The sequence below is a fragment of the Canis aureus genome, chromosome 1 (assembly GCF_053574225.1).
Source record: "Canis aureus isolate CA01 chromosome 1, VMU_Caureus_v.1.0, whole genome shotgun sequence".
NCBI classification, from domain to species: Eukaryota; Metazoa; Chordata; class Mammalia; order Carnivora; family Canidae; genus Canis; species Canis aureus.
Genome location: NC_135611.1, coordinates 49,023,495 through 49,042,574, shown reverse-complemented (window position 1 = coordinate 49,042,574; position 19,080 = coordinate 49,023,495). Strand labels below are relative to the sequence as shown.

The following is a 19,080-nucleotide window of genomic DNA, read 5'->3' as shown; positions in this document are numbered from 1 at the left end:
ACCTCGTTGTCATAATGCTGACCTGTTACTTCCTTATGATCCATTATGAGGTTGGACTGTAGAATAAATGGAATTTCAGGCTCATAGGATCAAAAAAGCAAAAGATAGGGGAAGCTCAAGGCTAAATTCAAAACCACCTACACCTGCACTTATAATATATTTAGGTAAAATTTTAAGTATTACAGACTCCCGGGATCAAATTTAATGGGGAGAACATCACATCTTTGAACCAGATGTGGCTAAGCATGACATATCACACACACCCTCAAGGGGACATATTATTTGAGTAATCTCTGATTGGTTTATAAATTAGAACTCTCAAGATTAGGCTGCAAAGTAGTCAAGTTTCTATACAACAAAGGACCAACATGTCTTCCAAAAGCACATTCAGAAACCAAAAAAGGGCCTCCTCCATCCATTTGAAGAGCTATCCAGAAATACCTGAGTTCAAGTGCAGAATGAGGAAGCCCAGAGGCAAGATAAAGGTTAAGCAACAGCCTCATGACCTTGGTTACCTGTTCCCCCAAAAAAACATGAGGTCCCTGGAGCCTGGCCACACTGTGTTTCACAAACAGCCATCCTACCTACGAAAGGGACTGAGAATGTCGGTGTACAGTTAGTTCTGACTGGGAACAAGACCAGAGTGTCACTTACCCACATCCTCAATAAGGAAGGAGTGCGTCTCGGCATTCACCTTGATGTATTTAAGACTTTTCAGTGACTTCCCATAGGCAATGTTGTAATGCTCCACAGGTCTACTGGTAGCATCTTTGGGTGGGTCCCACGTGACTTTCAGGCCCATTTTAGTGGACAGCAGTTTCACGTGCCTTGGCTTCAGTGGGTGGTCAGCTATGCAAACAGCGCAACTATCAACTTATGGGAATGGCAGACTGAGAAAAGGAATTTTTTTTTCCAATGTTCTCTGATATTATTATCAAAAGAGCAAATGACTTTTGTCTGGTCCAAAAGACTTTAAGTACAGTCATGTTTGAACATCGTTACAGTATAAGAGCAAAACAAACATACCAAACCCACAAGCTTTTATGTATTTTGGATAACTGTGGGTGGTAAATTTAAAACAAAAGTGAAACAAATCAAAACAAACTCTAGGCATTCTCTGGCTTGATTATGCTGCCTTGCTAGTGCAGGAATAACGAATTCAGAATGTGACATATTCTCCAGAGGCATTCATATATCAAATAAGCTCTTAGTGTTCTATATGGTACAGTTAGACAATATTTAAAATAGCTCCAAGAAGAACAATGTAAAATTGTCATGATGAGGACAACTATCCACTGCATCCAAGGTGAGATAACAGAAGCATTCATTTCCACAAAGAAAACAAGCCAAGATCACCAACACCTTAAAAGGAAGATAAGCCTCTGGTTTATCTGCACATAGCTAATTTAAATGTTTCCATATTTGGTCCCAGAAGAAGAAAAACAAGTTATTAAGAAACACAATTATATTTTAATCTTCAGTTATGAGGTTCCATAAAAGTATTCATGACTTTCAAAAATGACCCAAAAAAACATAACATTTGTCAAACAACATCTCTCAGCTCACATTGTAATGGATCCCACAACATTACATAGTATAAATATACGCTAAACGTTCACATAACAGTCAAATTTTAGGCAAATCTGGATCTGAAACTGTTTATTCAATGATGCAAGACACTCTCAGGAAAGAGAAAAGTAATCTTAAAAACCCAGAAACCTTTAAACTGAGTAGCATGAAGAAAAATGAATTTGGAACCTCATGGAAGAAGAGGAAGGAGGGTTTTGTGACAACACGTGGATTGGTTAGTATGTGACTTTAATACCAGGTGAAAATTCTGACCACAGATGATGCTAGCATGCATCACTCATTCCTCCCCAGACTGTCCCACTACCTCAGGAGTAAACGGATGAGAAGAGGAGAGAACACGTGCAACTCCACTCAAAGAAATCTAAGAAATGAAAAAGAAGAGAATGAACCTGATCATTTCAAAGCAGTAAAGAAAGGGGTGCCTGTTTTGGAGATAAAAGCATGTTGTCAGACTATGGGCACGAACCAAAACCTCCAAAGCTTCCCCTCCCCAATTCCAGGAATGAGGGTCCCATAAACCCACAATGGGAGAAATCATAGACCAGAAACCTAGCGCTTTATGTGAAATGTGGAGCTGAGGAGACCGTACGTGCAGCATGTTGGTGATTTTCTGGGCACTTACTAGCAATCGTGGCTACTCTCTACAATAATTCTCATGTACCCCCTCCTCACCCACAAGAAACCTGCCAGGACTTACTTAGCCAGAGGACTGGGGGTCGGTCGCTTCTCTTGGTTCCCTTTATTTCTCTCAAGGCTTCACTACAAAAACCTCTCCTCCTTCCCTTCCATCTGACTAGCTTTTTCTAGCTGTGATCCCTCTTTCCCCAGTAGCAGCACTCAATCCCAGGAACCCAATATTTCACACTGACAAGGTGTGCAAGAGCAAAGTAGGGTCCCCTCAAACTACAAAGGGATGCTCCTGGTTGGGGGGATACTCCCAAGGAAGAAAATAAATGAATGACTACGTGAACAACGTTTTTCTTTACAGTTCGATTCCAAATCTTCCTTAAGAAAAGTTAGTTCCCAGATGGACAGCTAAAACAAGAGGCCTGTGACACCCCCGCACCGTTATGTTTTTTTCTTGGGTGCTCGAGATTCCATCAGTACACAACTGCCTGGGCCTGAAAACAACGGACTTTCATTACTGATCATCTGAGAAGAAGAACAGTTGATAAATATCTTCATTGCTCTTCCCAGCTCTGCTTTGCATCTATCCTTGGACGCAGCATAGAAGAACTTCCAACTCGCATGAGAGTCCACATTCAGACGGTTGTATCTGAATACAAGCCCCGCATATGGGGAGACACTCAAAACCTCCAAGGAGCTCCAGTTAAGATGCACAAAATAAAGTGCAAGAGGGAAGGACCTCCAGGTTGCCAAAACCCAATGATTCTCATTTCACTGTGCTGACACGATCAGAGCTTCCAACTGGGTCCATGCACAAATTTGTTTGTTCTCCCACTGCCAATGATCAAGCACCATCACTGTGTCTTCACCTGATAATTGCCTGAGCCAACATTTGTCTGCTGAGAGAAAGGCCATATGGTGTGCAACTACTTTAAATGGGAGAGGACAGTGGGCAGGCAGAGGGGGCTTTGGAGTGCCCACCATCCACTGCCCACTGATCCAAGCACCAAACCCTACATGACATGAGGTGCTCAGAATACACACAACCTGGGAGGGGTCATTTTCGAACTCCATACTACAGAAGAGGAAAGAAGGCTGGGAGCAAGGAGGTTAGGGTTCACCCAGAGTCACACAGCTGCACCCGGGCAGGAGCCAAATGCAAACCCTGCTTTGTCCAGTTCCAAAGCCCGGCTTTCCCTGCCGCTCCCCACAACCCAGCTTACGGACCCTCAGAACCCACCCCTGCTCAGACATGACCTGTGATCATTGCCATTGAAAATTAATTAGGAAAAAAAATAAAAAAAGAAAAAAAAAAGAAAATTAATTAGAAAGCCACCACCCTTCTGAAACAAACTGTGAAGCCTCCATAGTTGTGTTTACCATCTTCTCCACCACACCACTTTCCTCCCTGGGGAGCACTCCTGCCCCCCCATCCCACACACACTCAGGGCAGCTTGTGCTAGGTTTTCTCATCCTCCCCTCTCTCCAGAAAGAATGGAAGAAGTGGACGAGGTGCTCTTTCAGGGGCATTTGCATTCCTATGACAAAACCTATGACCAAATGACTTTTCTAGTAGTGACATTTGAAGCCTTAGAGAGTCTCCTAACGAAGGTGATTCTTTAGCACAAAGGCCTTTGGGAGACCCGGAAATCACTTACAAAGCAGCCTTAGGGTTACTCTCCTTAAGATCTGTCCTGAATTTAAGGTTTTCCTAAGGCCTTAGGCCAATCTACCAGGACGCTTCCTCCTACCCTTTCCCCAGCACAGGCAAACTGGGTCATATGTTGGCTTGATTAGCAGATATTTCCACTCCCTGGATTGTCATCAGCTTTGCTATTTCACAGTGATGTCATTTTTGATGCTTTCTAGTGAATATCATCTGCGTCCCGCTCAGAAAGAACTAGAGGCAGAGAAGAAGAGGGGGCCTGGATAGAAAGCAGTCTGCTGCCTTGCCGGCCCCACCCAGAGCCCCTCATGCCTGAGCTCTGAGCAAACTCATCAAACCAGCATCTATCTGGGCAAGCACAAATCAATGTGCATGCACTTGGATTACTTGACAGAAAGCTTCTTCTTGGGACTAGAAATGTGACAGCACGTTCTACTCCTGATGATTGTTTTCTAGTTCTCCTGATTTCATTCCTTAAATGTAAAGTAAAGGCAGAAAAGCTGTGAAATTGGTCTCTGGGTCTGCAGATGGCCTTCTGGTTCTGTGTTGTGGAATCAGTATTCTGGGAGCATAAGGGTGAAATATGACCGAGTGATTCCTGATTTAGTCTAACTGTTCTTAGAAACTTAGAACAGACCGCCCTCTCTGCTAGAGAAATGCAGCACACAACCTTGTGTAATAGTTTTTCATATTCTTGTCTGATAAAGATGATACCAGGTACATCCTTTAAAGCTATATATCCCATGGGGCAGCCCCGGTGGCTCAGCGGTTTAGTGCCGCCTACAGCTCAGGGCGTGATCCTGGAGACCCAGGATCGAGTCCCATGTCGGGCTCCCTGCATGGAGACTGCTTCTCCCTCTGCCTGTGTCTCTGCCTCTCTCTCTCTCTCCTCTCTGTGTGTTCTCATAAATAAATAAATAAAATCTTTAAAAAAAAAAAAAAAAGCTATATATCCCATGAACTGCTTCTCTAAAAAAGAAAAAGGACAAACCCATAAGTCAATACAATAGGAATTCTATGGCCCAAGAGGGGGAATGCTGGGAGGTAGCCTCACGGAGCCTACACGACATGTTAGGGACTTGATAAACTGTTTTTTTCCTTCTCCCCAGGATGCAAAATGAGGAAATGAGCTTAAGCTGCAGCCTAAGTAATTTTAGGTTAGGTAAAAAGAATTTCCTGTCCATGTCTTTTCCCATTTCTCACCATTCAAGGCGTCTTTGAATGGAGCAGATGGAAGCTAGAAGAGTATGCTATGACTCCAGCAATTTCATACCATGACAAAGTCACTTCCATAGTTCATGCCAGTAAAGATTATCTAGATTCAAGAATATTTTGACAGGTTTCAAGTGACAGTAGTATTTTGGTGATCTTTCAGATACCCGGCAACTGCCCAGCCAGACATTTCTGAGCCACAGCTCCTATGAGACCTCTACTGGCTTGTGTGGGAACAGACATCAAGGACAGAGTCCTCACCTAGAGCTGTTATTCTGGTCCAGCTCCAAACTTTAGGTTTTATCCAAATGGGCTCTTGGAGGCCAGTTTGGTTCAAAGGTCAAAGTATGGATCCATTTCTGCTCAAAGATGGATACCAAAATTCCAATGGCTCTAGGATGTTTGCCCTTGGAAGGTCTTCAGCCTCAAGGGATTCTCCAGGACTGACAAATGCCCTCAGGATGCCACAACTAGGTTCCCAGGACCAGGCTGGCCTGCCCACCATCTGCAGGGCCCATTTCTCCCAGTGGACAGAGGCATAATATCTCATCTGCCCCTTGCTCACCTTCCCACTCTGGCATCTTTCTTGACACCAGATATTGTCCACACACCTGGTGCTCACTTAAATGGCTGATGGACTGAAGAAAAAGATGTTAGATTTCAGACTCATAAGGTCAACCAGGATTTCCAATCCAAATGTCTCTAAAGACTAGGAAGATCAAGCAAAAGGAGTAGTGTCCACTGTGTCTAAAGGTACAATTTAGTCACACTTTAGGTACAGATCAGTTCAAGGACTCATATCTCACTGCCAAACCTCCCTCAGTCCCCTGAGAGGTGTAAAGGCTCTGAAAAAAAAAAAAAACTGGCCTGGGTTCCAAGGAAAAAAAGAAGCTCCATCCCAGGATGGCCTTGGGGAGGGGAATGTGGGATGCTACATAGTCCTTGGCTACTAGGAAAACCAATGACTGCCACATGTCCAGCACTGGCTTCACCATCCCAGACCAACAGTCCCTACTGCCTATTAGATAGTCTCATGTGAGTTCCAAATGGAACATGTTTAAGGTGAAACTCAGAGTCTCACTTCTCACTACCTTGGTTCAGACATCACTGCCCATCCTTAAGTGTATAGGCATATCCATGACAATTAAAAATACATATTTTCCTAGAAAGGGAATTCCATGAAGGGCTATTTCTCAGAATAAAGGGAAGGAAGATTCAGAATCAGCTGATAAAATGAATCAATGGTAAAAGTAATCCAAAATGGACATATAGAGAAATCATGCTTTGAAGACGACTCAAAACACTAACTGGATCTATCTGGATCCATAGCGTTGTTTTTGTTTGTTTCTTTGTTTCATTTTACTTTTAAAAAAATAACATAGTGACTTCTGTTTACTCCCCTTATAGGTGAAAAATCAAAGTATCGGGTTTATTATTGGTAAGGTTACATTAGAGAGGATGGATCTAATGTGTGACCATCCCCATGCTTCCTATCTCCCTGTCCTCTTCACTTCCAGGCCCTCGGGTGAACACAGAGGGGAGAGCTGAGCCTATGGAGCAGATCCCCTCAGGGTCGCTGCCTCACAGGTGGGGAGAGAGCAACAGGCCTGAGCCACAACCCAGTGCCTTCCCACGTGGAAGCAGGAATGGAGCCTAGTGCAGCCTTCCTGCAGGAAGGCAGACCCGAAGAGGAGACTCTCATGTCTATGTCTCCTAACCCATTAATGCCATGGAGTAGGGAAAGTAGACCAATGGGGACTGGGCTCTAACCACTCACTCCTCAGATATAGCAAGCCTCAAGGAGGACAGGATAAGGACAGATACCAGAAGCCAAACATGAGAAGAAGAAAATGGAAATCCCCTGAACATCTCTGGAAGGCTATTCCCTGGCCCCAGTGGGCATGACCATTAACCTGAGGTCAAGTTGTGGCTGCCTCTTCAGAGTGAGGATCATGACCACTTGCCCACCTTCATGGGTCTCCCCAGTACTAATCACTGTCCCACTATTATCCTCCTGGGGTTACAGATGGGAGGACCCCTCCAGCCCCCAAAAGGCTCTGAAATGAGGAAGGCTCATTCTTTAGCCAACTCCAAAGCCACACTGCCCTTTAGGCTGAAAATTCACCCCTACATGTCCTTTCCCAATCCCATATTTTGTCTGGTCCATGCTCTCCAAAATAGCCCACCAGAGTTTAAGCAATGAGATGAAATGATTTCATACACATATTCTGATAATACAACACCAGCACTATAAAAATGTTCCAATTTGAAGTCCTTCTCATTTTGAAATTCCCAAGGAAAATTCAGAGTCCAAGAGTGAAGCTTTCCTGGTCTTACAGCTTACAATCTAAAGAAATTAAAGTCTAAGTTTCCTTCCACTCTAGCTTCCTGTTTTGTCTAGCACCGGCCAGAGGAGATTCATCAAGTGCCCAGATGGATCAGGACTCCCTCGGCAACTGCAGCCCCCACCATCTTTCACTGGAATGGGTGTGAATTCTTCGGAATTCCCTGAAGTCAAAATAATAAAATCCAAAGTCTTCCACTTGCCTATATTCTCAAAGAGCCCCAAGACCTTAAAGTCTCTGTGAAGCAGCAAATCCAAAATGTGCAGTATAAAGGACACATTATTTTTGTCTATCCAATGAAGCCTCCTCCAATTTTGGCAACAGACTTCTGTTCATGTGAGCTTGGATGGCTTGGAGACTTCACTGGAATCATTCTAACTGGAGCTAGACCTTGGGCACCGCCTCTGCTTTCCAGTCATGAGGCTGTGAAGGGAGCATCCTAGAATTGCTGGTGACAGCTCTCATGTCACATGGAGAAGAAACCAGAGACAGAGAGAAAGTCCACAGGCAGTTAGAGCCCTGGTTCTAGGGCTTAACCCTTAAGGCCAGCTTAACCCCTGCACTGCCCAATGTACAGCTCCACAAAGCAATGAATTCTGGGATTTAAATGAGCTAAAGTTGGGTTTCTGCCCATTGCCATCAAACCCTGATTGATTAATTAAGATCTTCTCTGAAAGTCAAAAATAACTTTTTGAAGCTACCCCAGTAATCAGTACATTTAAGTTACAACAGGCTGCCAGTGTGCAGACACACCCAAAGAAACTAAGGCAAATACCAGCCAGGGATGACTGCCATTCCTAGCTGAGTGCTCCATGCAGCCCACCCAGTCTGGCAGTCAATGCTGAGGAGCAAGAGCGGACAACCTTGGTTAAGAAGGAAACCCCCCAAAGGAATGTTAAGAGCTTTTGAAATAAACTAGTCCCTTAAAATCCCCAAAATTCTAAAATTATTTCTTAAGTATACTCAGGATTGCTCTTTAATGCAACAAAACCTTCATGTTTATGTAAGTCTCCCTACTTTGTCTTTGTTTGAAATTCAAGTTTTACTTTCCACTGGAAACCGCCAAATACTTCCCAGACTCTGAAATGAAGAAAACACAGATCTCACTGCAACCATGAGTGTTTGACCAAAAATCCAATCGATAAACCAGAAAAGGTAAGGATGTAAATGAGAGGGTAGGAATCAACGTGATCTACGTCGTGGAGACTATAATTCCAAGGAAAGGTGGAAAAATCCAGCTATTGTCTATAAGATACCAGACAGCAGAGGAATAATCACAAATATAGAAATATCCAGATGGTTGGCAACACATGGGCAAAACACTGGAACGCCCAGCCAACTTTTAATAATTTGTCAAATGGATGGAATTATATTTGCCAAATAATCATGACGCTCCCTTCAAAAACAAACAATAACAACAACAACAACAAAAATAGGGCAAGTACAGGTTGTTTTGCAATGGTGTAAGGTAAAACTGATACAAGTAAAACCTACATATGGCTGGTTGACTGCATTTTCCACCTGGAAGATTGGGGCTGGGTTGACACAGTCTGAGTCTTAAAATAATGGCCTGGCTCCTCTTCTGACATTTCACAATATGAATGGGGTTCAATAAAAGTGTTTTCCACAGTTGGCATGGCTCTCTGTGGATAACTGCTTAAAAAAATAAAACCTAGGTCTGGGAGTCTAGGTCTTTGGAGTCTTTTTTTTTTTTTTTAAGATTTTATTTATTTATTCATGAGAGACCTAGAGAGAGAGGTAGAGACATAGGCAGAGGGAGAAGCAGGCCCCCCATGGGGAGCCCGATGTGGGCCTCAGTCCCGGGACCCCAGGATCACGACCTGAGCCAAAGGCAGATGATCAACCACTGAGCCTCCCAGGTGCCCCTCTTTGGAGTCTTTAAACTTAAAAAACACTCCACAGAGCTGAAAGAACTCTGATGGAGCAAACAGAACCTCTGACCCCACCACAGGGAAGCCACACAGCACTGTCCTCACGTCAGAGAGAAACACCAAGGCAAGCAGATGTCCCGGGTCCTTTGGGGGATTGAGAGCAGCCAGGGCTCTCCAGACTCTATCCCTGGCTCACATTCCTCAAAACCCAATCCATCTTCCCCTGTCATGACGCGCTCCCCACGTTACAGGGCTACACCCCCATGCCCAACGTGTCCTGTCACGTACTCGCGCTGAGGATGTACACAAGTAGAGACTCAGATTGCCTGGGGCAGCTCTGGTTCATGACTGGAGCATCCTGGCCCTCACTGCCCGCAGTCTCCTAAGGATCAGAGGGACAAGCGAGGCCACTCGGCTCAGTGTGTGCTCTGCTCACCTCTCCCCAGCCTCAGCTAAACCTGAGTTCCCTACAGTTGTCCCCAGACCCTCAGGCATATTCCAGTATTTTGATCACAACAAAGCATCATTTCATTCAGACTAAATGGTCAAATTCACATGCGTACATGCCAATGAGCTTATAAGGGCACTAGATGGTCACTGAATACAATTGTGAATCACATTTTTTCTCCATCAGCTCAAAGAAGCCAAATGGTGAAGCCATCCAAATCTCAAAATTCAAGCCACTGGCTAAACTTAAGTAGAGTTTGTCTGGGTCTGTTTCTATCCTCTCCAGACAGTTAGCCCCGCCATCACCCGCCTCTGCCTCTGTGCAAGCATTCTCCACCTGGGGTGAGTTTCAGGTGGTCACAGGTCAAGAAAGAGGCATTCTCACAAAATTGCTCTGCTGGGTCACTGGGGGGTAGGAGGGGACAGTGTCCGAGCTGCACATAAGCTGGCCATGCCCTAGGCTGCCAGCACTCCTGTCAGGGTATGGGAACTTCCCAAGGAATGAGCTGCAATGCTGCATGGGCTATACTATAATTCTTTCCTGTGTCCCCTTCTCCTTAGGAGTTGGCCTCCAAGCCCCCACCCAAGGCCACTTACACCCAACAAAGGCTGCCATTCAAATGCTATCTCATTACCCTCAAGGGTTAATGGCTTCCTATTGGAAATTTCTGCCTAGAAGATTCTAGATTCTAGGTAGCTTGTTTTTATTGGGAAGAAAGTGAAGAGAGACCAGCAGAATGTCTATTAATATAGTTTACCTCACAGTATTCCCTTTCATTATCTTCCTTCCTCTCTGTCAATCACCTTGGGAAAGATCTATAAAGTGAAAAAACACAAAAATGGAGACAACAAAATGAAGGAGCAAGTCATATTTTCAAGACAAGCAGGAAGTGGCAAAACTATAGTCAAATTCTCCAGCCCAAAGAATACTCTTAAAGTGAATCCACCTTCTCTCTCAAGATGTCTTCTGAGATGCTATAGGTTGAATTTTTATTGTCTCTTTCAAGAATGTCCAGTTTCCTAACTAATTTGTAACAGTTTAGAACTTGCCCTGAATTCAGAAAGTGTTCATGGTAGACTCTGTGGGTTGGGTACACAAGATCCATTCCTGACTTCTTCTTCCTCCTTTGTTTTCTTCCACAATAGAAACTGGGATGCTAAATATTCATGACCCTTCAGCCTTCCAGGTAGCTAAGGGTGGTCATGTGACCAATTCTAGCCAATGACACAGATGAGAAAGTTACTACTACCACTTTTGGGGAAGCATTAGAAAGGGGTCAGGATCTGCTGTGGTGCGCTTTTGACCTTTTGCACCTTCCTGCCTTTCCCCCCTCTGGGATGTCAACATGACACCTACTGATTGATGTGCAGCCTTCTGGGAACCTGAAGTGACAAGCCTGAGTATGATGACCTGGCCTGGGATGGCAGACTGGACAAACGGAAAGTTCCTGGTTAGCCTCTCTGCTCCTGAGTTTATTGAGCAGTGAGATAAACAATTCTCCTACCTGTTTAGCCACTGTTCATCAGATACTGTGCTTCCAGTAACCCAGTACACTGCTACCTGGTATCATCATTTCTGGACCCATACAATCAAGTTACTTTTCCCCTTGATTTTCTAAATGAGAGCTGCTTTGCTTTAACTTTATTTCTGTTGTTGTTGTTAAGGGATTCACTCTGGGAATTTAATTTTGACAATGTCAATGCTTTATTTGTCAGTCTGCCACAGACTTGAGTCAGTACATCTGTCCAGAAAATGATGCAGCCAAAAATTAGAGTAAACTTAACCCACAGTGTGGGCAGAATTTGATCATTAGGATTTAGGGTTTGAAGGCTCTTGGCCATTTTGTTCAGGAACTAATATAAGCAAAAGCTACTGTTTCAGAGAAAAAACAAGAATTCTTCCCCATCTAAGCCATCAGCTTTCCAAAATGACTTAGGAAAATGGAATTGGAGGGATTCCATAGATATATTTATTTATAATAACAATAAGAAAGCAAGAGACCCTAAAGGGCAAATGCCTATGGATTGGAAAGGAATACAGGACTCATGCCTGCTGTTGACTGGCATCGGAGATCCCACTAGACACCAGTACTTTCCAGGTTTTTGTGGGATCTTTTGCACATTCTTCAAATTCAGTTCGCAACTGAGAAATAGTTTCTCAAAGAATTACCATTGTTTGCTGGTCCAGCTTAAACTCAGCCTACTATAAACTGCTTGACATGCCAGCCAAAAAAAACTCCCTGAAAATTCATTCCTTTTCCCAAAATGTGAAAGTCATTGTCTAACTATGTTAAACACTCGGGCATTACTGTCACTGAAATCACCACTCATCTTACTCAGAAAGCTCCCTGAAAAATACCCTTAGAAGACAAGCCAAGCAAATGTTGTGGAGAGGCAGGTATGAAACAGAGAAAATGAAACAGACAAGACCAGAAGCCAATGACCACATGGACCCAATGACAGCTAAGACTGCTAATAGTCATCTTTTAAGATATGCTTTAATATTTTAAAAATAAATATTTCAGATAATCCATTAATGGTTATGAATGGGCATAGGCAAATAATCTATCAATGAAGAGAAAAAAATGCTCAACACACCTCATGAGCAAGGAGTTTAAGTTTTGGAATGAGGCCATTTGTGATCAAGAAAAAACAGAGAGGGAAGTAAAGAAGAAAGGAAGTGAAAATTTGTTATATACCCATTTAGTAAGAGCCTGACATCTCATTTATTTCTGCAAGGCATATATCGAATATCTACTATGTGTCAGATTCTGAGCTAGGCATTGGGGACTTAGAGGTGATTAAAAATAATTCTATATTATCATAAGGTAATCTTGAATCTCCATAAAAATTGTATCGACTCTACTTTGGTATCCTCATTTTTATAAATTTTTATAAATGACGAAACTGAGCCTCATGGAGTTAAGTGACTCCCCAGGGGCACACAGCTACTAAGTTACAGTGGTCAAACCCAGACCAATCCAAAACCAAATACCATGCTCTTTGTACTAATCTTTGTTGCCTCTCAGTTGCAGTTATAACTAAAAGGGATAAATGTGGGCCTGGAGAAAAATCAGAACCAAAGGTATAAAACTGAAAGTTATTGAGGTGCCTGGGTGGCTCAGTCGGTTGAGTGTCCAACTCTTGATCTCAGCTCAGATCTTGATCTCACAGTTGTGAGTTGGAGCCTGCATTGGACTCTGTGCTGGGCATGGAGCCTAGTTTAAAAAAAAAAAACTACTGAAAGTTATCAGTGGCACCAAAATTCATGGAGATACATGAGGTCATGTGCTGAGTGAGCACCTATAAATATTACGAAGAGTCCAGGTTGCCAAACCTTCATCTCTTGGTCCTTGACTTATTCTATGTCCAACAGCAGCTGAGCCTTTCTCCTAGAAGTTCTCCTATCTTTCCTGTCCCCACAGTTACCTGCCTTCCAGGATATCATCCTCCCTGGTTTCTCTTCCACATCTCCTCCACCAGAATTCAAATGTTAGAGTGCTTCAGAGTCCAGCTTCTGGCCCTTCCTCTTCTCTGCATGCACTACCCTCCCTCTGTCTTTTCTCCCTCCTTACCACATCGAGTTCTTTGATTGAAAATTCCATCCATGCAATGATGGCCCCCAAATTCACAACTCTATCCCTGGCCTTTCATTTTTTTTAAGATTTTATTTATTTGAGATAATGAGACAAAGACAGCATAAGCAGGGGGAAGGGCAGAGGGAGAGAGAGAAGCAGACTCCCCACTAAGCAGGGAGCCCATCACGGGGTCCTCAATTCCAGGACCCCAAGATCATGACTTGAACCTAAGGCAGATGCTTATCCAACTGAGCCACCTAGGTTCCCCTGGCTTTTCCTTCAAGCTCCAGTGTGTCCAACAGTGTATGTGACATCTCCAGTGGGACCCAAAGAACATAGATGTCGGAAGGATGATATCTAATTTGAACTACTAGTTATAAAGAAGAGAACCAGGAAAAAAGTTCCATCATGGAGAACAGAAGTGGAGAGATTTATAGGAAGAAGGGAATGTCTGTTAGTGCCAAGTCCAATAAAGTCTGAGAAGAGTCCATTTTTCACCACGTGTAATTAGGACAGGTCCACCCCCACTCAAGTCCTCAAAGCAAATATGCCACCAAAGTTTCTCTCAGAAAATATCAAACGTAATTACTTCCTTTTCTACAACTAATCTCAAAGGACTGATAGGAGAATAAAATGTGAAAGAAAATTGTAAGGCACTCAACTAATGTGGGAGAAGGAAGAGCCATAGAGGGGCTGATGTCACCAATTCAAACCCAATAGAAAATGACCCAGCATGACTCCTAGCATGGGGGCTCTTGGTCAATTCTCTGTCCTCATGTGGCAAGACTGGGCTTGAGGTCTTCATTTTCCTCAACCTTAGGAAATAGTCTCTGAGTTAAATTTTAAAATCTTAAGAGTTGAAAGGAAATCTAGATAATCTAATCAACATCCCGTTTTCAATCTACCTATCAATTCTGTGCCTACAATGGTCTGCAGTAGTTTCAGTGATCAGACAGGTCTACCTAGTTCACTTCCCACACATTCCCCCATCTTCAAAGGTAAATTTCTGTGACTGTGTTCCTCAGCTGGGTGACACAGAGTTAGCATGCCAGATGCTGCCCTGGAAATACAAGTGAATAATTTCACGGGTGTATAAATAAGAAAGGCAGTGGTCTTCAATCTTCTGAGGGAAGCACTGTATGGGCACATGAAAAGAAGGGGAAGCATATCCGACATTTAATACCAACTTAGTGCTCTAACAATGAACGTGATCAGGGCTCAGAGGGGTAAGGAAAGGAAGTCTTTCTCGAGTTAGGATGAGCAGAGAACAAAGTATGACATTGGTGGGATTCAGGGAGGGCCTTTGCCGGAGACTTCACCCATGTGTGGGAGACCTTCCCTCATTTGTGGGAGACCTTCCCCCATGTATGGGAGACCAGGCCAGTGCTTTCCACAGCTTGAATTCTAAGAGGACATTTAATTGAGTCCTTTCTGTAACTTTAACCCAGCTTACCCTTTACACCTGAGAATGTTCTGAATTGCTTCCTATAATGATAACTCATTACAACTTCAGAGCATCAGCGGATCCCACAGAATTCATCCCAAAGACCCCTAAGTCAAAATCCTCGTGTTCTCCAAGAGATACATGTGATTAATCTGCTCAGACAATAGCCCATGTCTCACCTCCAAGATTTCTTTCTTCCTAGGTATTAGGGTCAAAATGTGGTGATTACGTGACTATAAAATAAAATCAGCCTGGGTCTCAGGGAAGTTGGGGAGCATAGTGTTCTCTGCCCTTCTTTTCTCTTCCCCTTGACTGTGGTTTGCTCAGCTATCTGTAGGTACCTATGTGGATTCTGAGCGTTATTAATCATAAGAAGGTTTCAATTCTCCCCATCTATCAGAAAATAATAGAAGGAAATCACTAGGTAAGGTGAAAAATGTTAAAAAGAAAGAAAAAAGAAAGAAGAAAGAAAGAAAGAAAGAAAGAAAGAAAGAAAGAAAGAAAGAAAGAAAAAAGAAAGAAAGAAAGAAAGAAAGAAAGAAAGAAAGAAAGAAAGAAAGAAAGAAAGAAAGAAAATAGAGCAAGGCCAGTGCATGTTACAACAGAAAAGGACATGACATTTTTTATAATATAAAGAATGTCAAAAAATTAGATATTCTATGAAGGGGAAGGCTGCCTTACCTCACCACCTAGAGGTCTCGACTAGAGACTACATTTAGATAAGAGAAAGACAGTGGTGCGTCTCAAATGTAGATGGAGTGAACATTAAAGTGTGAGGGAAAATATAGATTGAGTGAATATTAAAGTGCGGCCACCAGGCAAAGTTCTCACACTAATTTGCTGATTTCTCTTGCTAATCTTACAATTTTATGTATGTCAGTGTAAAAACATTCAGAATTTAACTCTATACCTGACAAGTAGAAGTTGATTAGAAAGTACTAGATGATCCTGTATTGCTCACATCACATTCAATGCCATAATTTATTGCTACATCAATCCCCACTTTAATATTAAGTCTTTGTATTCTATGCCTCAGAGCCTAGCATAGTCACTGGCCATAGAAGATCTGAGTTAATTACTTAATTATCTACTTTATGAATGAAGGATAGAGCCAGGCTTGATCTATGAATTAGGCCTACTGATTGTGCATAGGTCTTTGGAAATCTGGGTTGGCAGGTTGACAGTTCAGCACAGAGTACAATGCAGTGACTCATGTCTTCCTACGGCTCAACTATGGCCCACTGTTGGAAGCCGCTAGAATTCTTTCACCTACTGAAAAGGAATTGTGTTGGTAGGCATACCATATGTTGTGGGTTGAACTGTGTCTCCCCAAAAGCTATGTGGAGTGCTAATGCCCAATACCTGTGAATGTGATTTGGAAGTAGGGTTTTTGCAGTTGTAATCAAGTTAAGATGACATTATGCTTGATTAGGGTTGGCTATGATCCAGTCTGACCAATATCCTTATAAGAAGACACACAGGGATAAAACCATATGACAAGGGAGACAAGAGAATCGAGTGACACGTCTATAAGCCAGGGAACATCAAGGATTGCTGGAAACCACCAGTCGCTAAGAGGAGGCAAGGATGGATTCTTCTCTAGAGCCTTCAGACAGAGTATGACCCTGCCCTGCAGATTTCAGACTTCCAGCCTCAAAAACTATGAGAGAATAAATTTATATTGTTTAAACCCACCCCGTTTGCAGCCCTTTATATGGCAGTACTAGGAAACTAGTATCCCATGTAAATATAATTCTTCACTCCAGCTGCTTATGGACTTTCAATACAACACTCTTCAAAACTCACTGGCTGGCCTCACAGGGTTATGGTAAGAGGCAGGGCGCAACAGCAGGCTGCTGTCAGGTCATGTACATAAATATATTTAGTGTATATCACATGGGATCAACACCAAAGAAAGCACATTTAATCATTCAGCAAATATTTACTAAGCATCTACTAAGTTCCAAAGGCAGCATTCTAGGCAATGAGACTTCAGTGAATAAAACCAACAAAATGTCCTGCTCTTATGGAGCTGATTTATGGTCCAATGGAGAACAAGCAATTCTCAAATACAAAAGTAAAATAAATGAACTATCAGATGGGGCTAACGGTTGTGGAGAAAATAAAACCAGGATAAGAAGTGCTGGGGAGTAGGGGTAGGATTATACTGTTAAATTGGGGAGGAAGTGGTCATGTAAGGCCTTCTGAGATGTTGCATAAAGAATCTGAAGACAGTGAGGAAAGTACCTATAGATGCTTATGCAATGTTGTTCAGGCAAAAAAAAAAAAAAACACCCCAGTAAGTGCAAAGACACCGGAGCTGGAAGGTCCCTAGCACATTAGAGAACCAGCAAGGAAGCCAAGGAATTGGAGCTGACAGTGAGGGAGGGCATGGGATAGAAGATGGTCATGTATGGCCTTGAAAATGTTTTAGGATTTTGGTTTTTATCTAAGAGAGATGGGAAGTGACTGTGACTTCTGTGTGACATCATGCATGATGAGAATCACTGTGGCTGCAGTTTTGAGAATAGGGGGTAGGGAGAAAAGGCAGAGGCAGTGAGACCAAGGATGAGGTTCTTGCAATAATGCAGGTAAGGTGGCCTGGACCAGGGTGGCAGCAGTACTCTCCTCCTATGCCAAATTATTTACCATGACATCTCACTACATACAAAAACACTGGCAAGCTAATTGTGGTGATCTCAAGCAGAATGGGCAAAAATATTTTTTTAAAATATGCTTTTACCAATCTCAGAAGGTGACATATCATACAGTTCCATTTATATGACATTCTTGAAATGAAAAAATACATAGAAACCCACACAAGCACACAAAACTGGTAAGATGGGAATAGTCAGTGTCGATGTCAGCTTCCTGATGGACACTGCACTATAGTTACACAAGGTGTCACCATTGGGAGACACCAGGTGACAGGCACGTGAGATCTCTGAGTCATTTCTTACAATTGCATGTGACTCCAACTACCTCAGAAAACACATTTTAAAATGCTGTTTTTAGGAAATAGTCTGTTATGCCTACAGTGGAGTCCAAAACCCTGACCGTATGCTTGGGGAAACAAGCACACCAAGGTGGACTCCTGATAAATGATCACGGAAAGTATGCTCAGAAACTGAGCCACGACAAACACAACAGACCACCTGGGTCTCTGTGTCCTGCTCAAAGTGTTCTGCTTTCTAGGTGGAAGCACCTGCGTGGCACCATCACGGTCGGGAGAGACTGAGCCTTCTGTGTAGGGGATTTTATTCTATAAAATGCTGCCCCACTGAGATGGTGCCACTAAGAAGGCAGTGTGCCCCCCAGCAGCAGCCCCTGGCCGGGGTCTTTAGAAGGCCACCCTCACCTGTCTTGGCTGAGCTTGCTGCTCCCCCTGACACTAGGGGTCCCTGGCCTCTCCACCTGCCCCACACTGTGGGTTCTGGTTGCGGTGACTGGCAGTGGGATTTCACTCGCAGACAAACGTGGCGTCACCCCATATTAGCCATCACTGGGCTCCCCACCCGGCTGGCTCACTGCAATGAAACCTAGTCTAGCCACAGCCTTCTGCCAAGGACCCTACAGGCTCATCCTCCTCCACGTCCACTGGCTTAAACCTACTACCTGTCCACAACATAACAGCTGTCAGACCCTGGAACCAGTGGATGCTTAGGTGGCCCTCAGAGTGGAATGTCACTATTTAGACACTAAAAGCCTCCATAAATTATACACATTGATTTCCTCATTTCCAAGTCACCCACCGCCTGCATGAACTCCTAAAATTACTCACGTGGTTTTTTTCCCTTGGAAACCGCACTGAATTCTGTCCACAGAACCACCCTCGACCCCCAAGCCATTGTATTCAGCTGTTCAGTACTCCCATCTTAACTAGAAAGTCTACCACTCTGCCCACATGTGAAGGCATGAGTCTCCCAGTAACTTGGAACCCATTCCAAAATGGCACTGTTCTAGAACATTTCAGATAGGACTGAAGGTAAAGACAGTAGTTAGGAGCTATCAGCTTGGCCTATAATGTAATGAAGAAACCCCCAAAGCCTCAAGTAAGTAAGCAGATGTCAAAGAACCCTCTCCCCACTCCTGCCTCTACTCAGTGGCTGTGCGACCTCCCACCATGAACACACGTTCAATGGCCATGGCTACTTTGGACTATGGTCCAACTCCAGGACCGTGCTGAGCTGCCTACTGCTGACCCTTCCAGTCCTGAATGTCACCATTCTCCCAGGATGTCACTTTACAAGAGCCACCAGAGAACTCATGTTTCTTCAAA

At 43.5% G+C, this 19,080-nt stretch overlaps 1 protein-coding gene across 1 annotated transcript in view; it reads right to left on the bottom strand.

The window, feature by feature from the left end:
* FNDC1 (fibronectin type III domain containing 1) overlaps positions 1-19,080 on the bottom strand; it is a 101,171-nt gene that overhangs the window by 74,163 nt on the left and 7,928 nt on the right. The window contains exon 2 of the mRNA XM_077898825.1: positions 655-849. Within this exon, the coding sequence (XP_077754951.1) occupies positions 655-849 (195 nt within the window). The remainder of the gene's footprint in view (positions 1-654; positions 850-19,080) is intronic.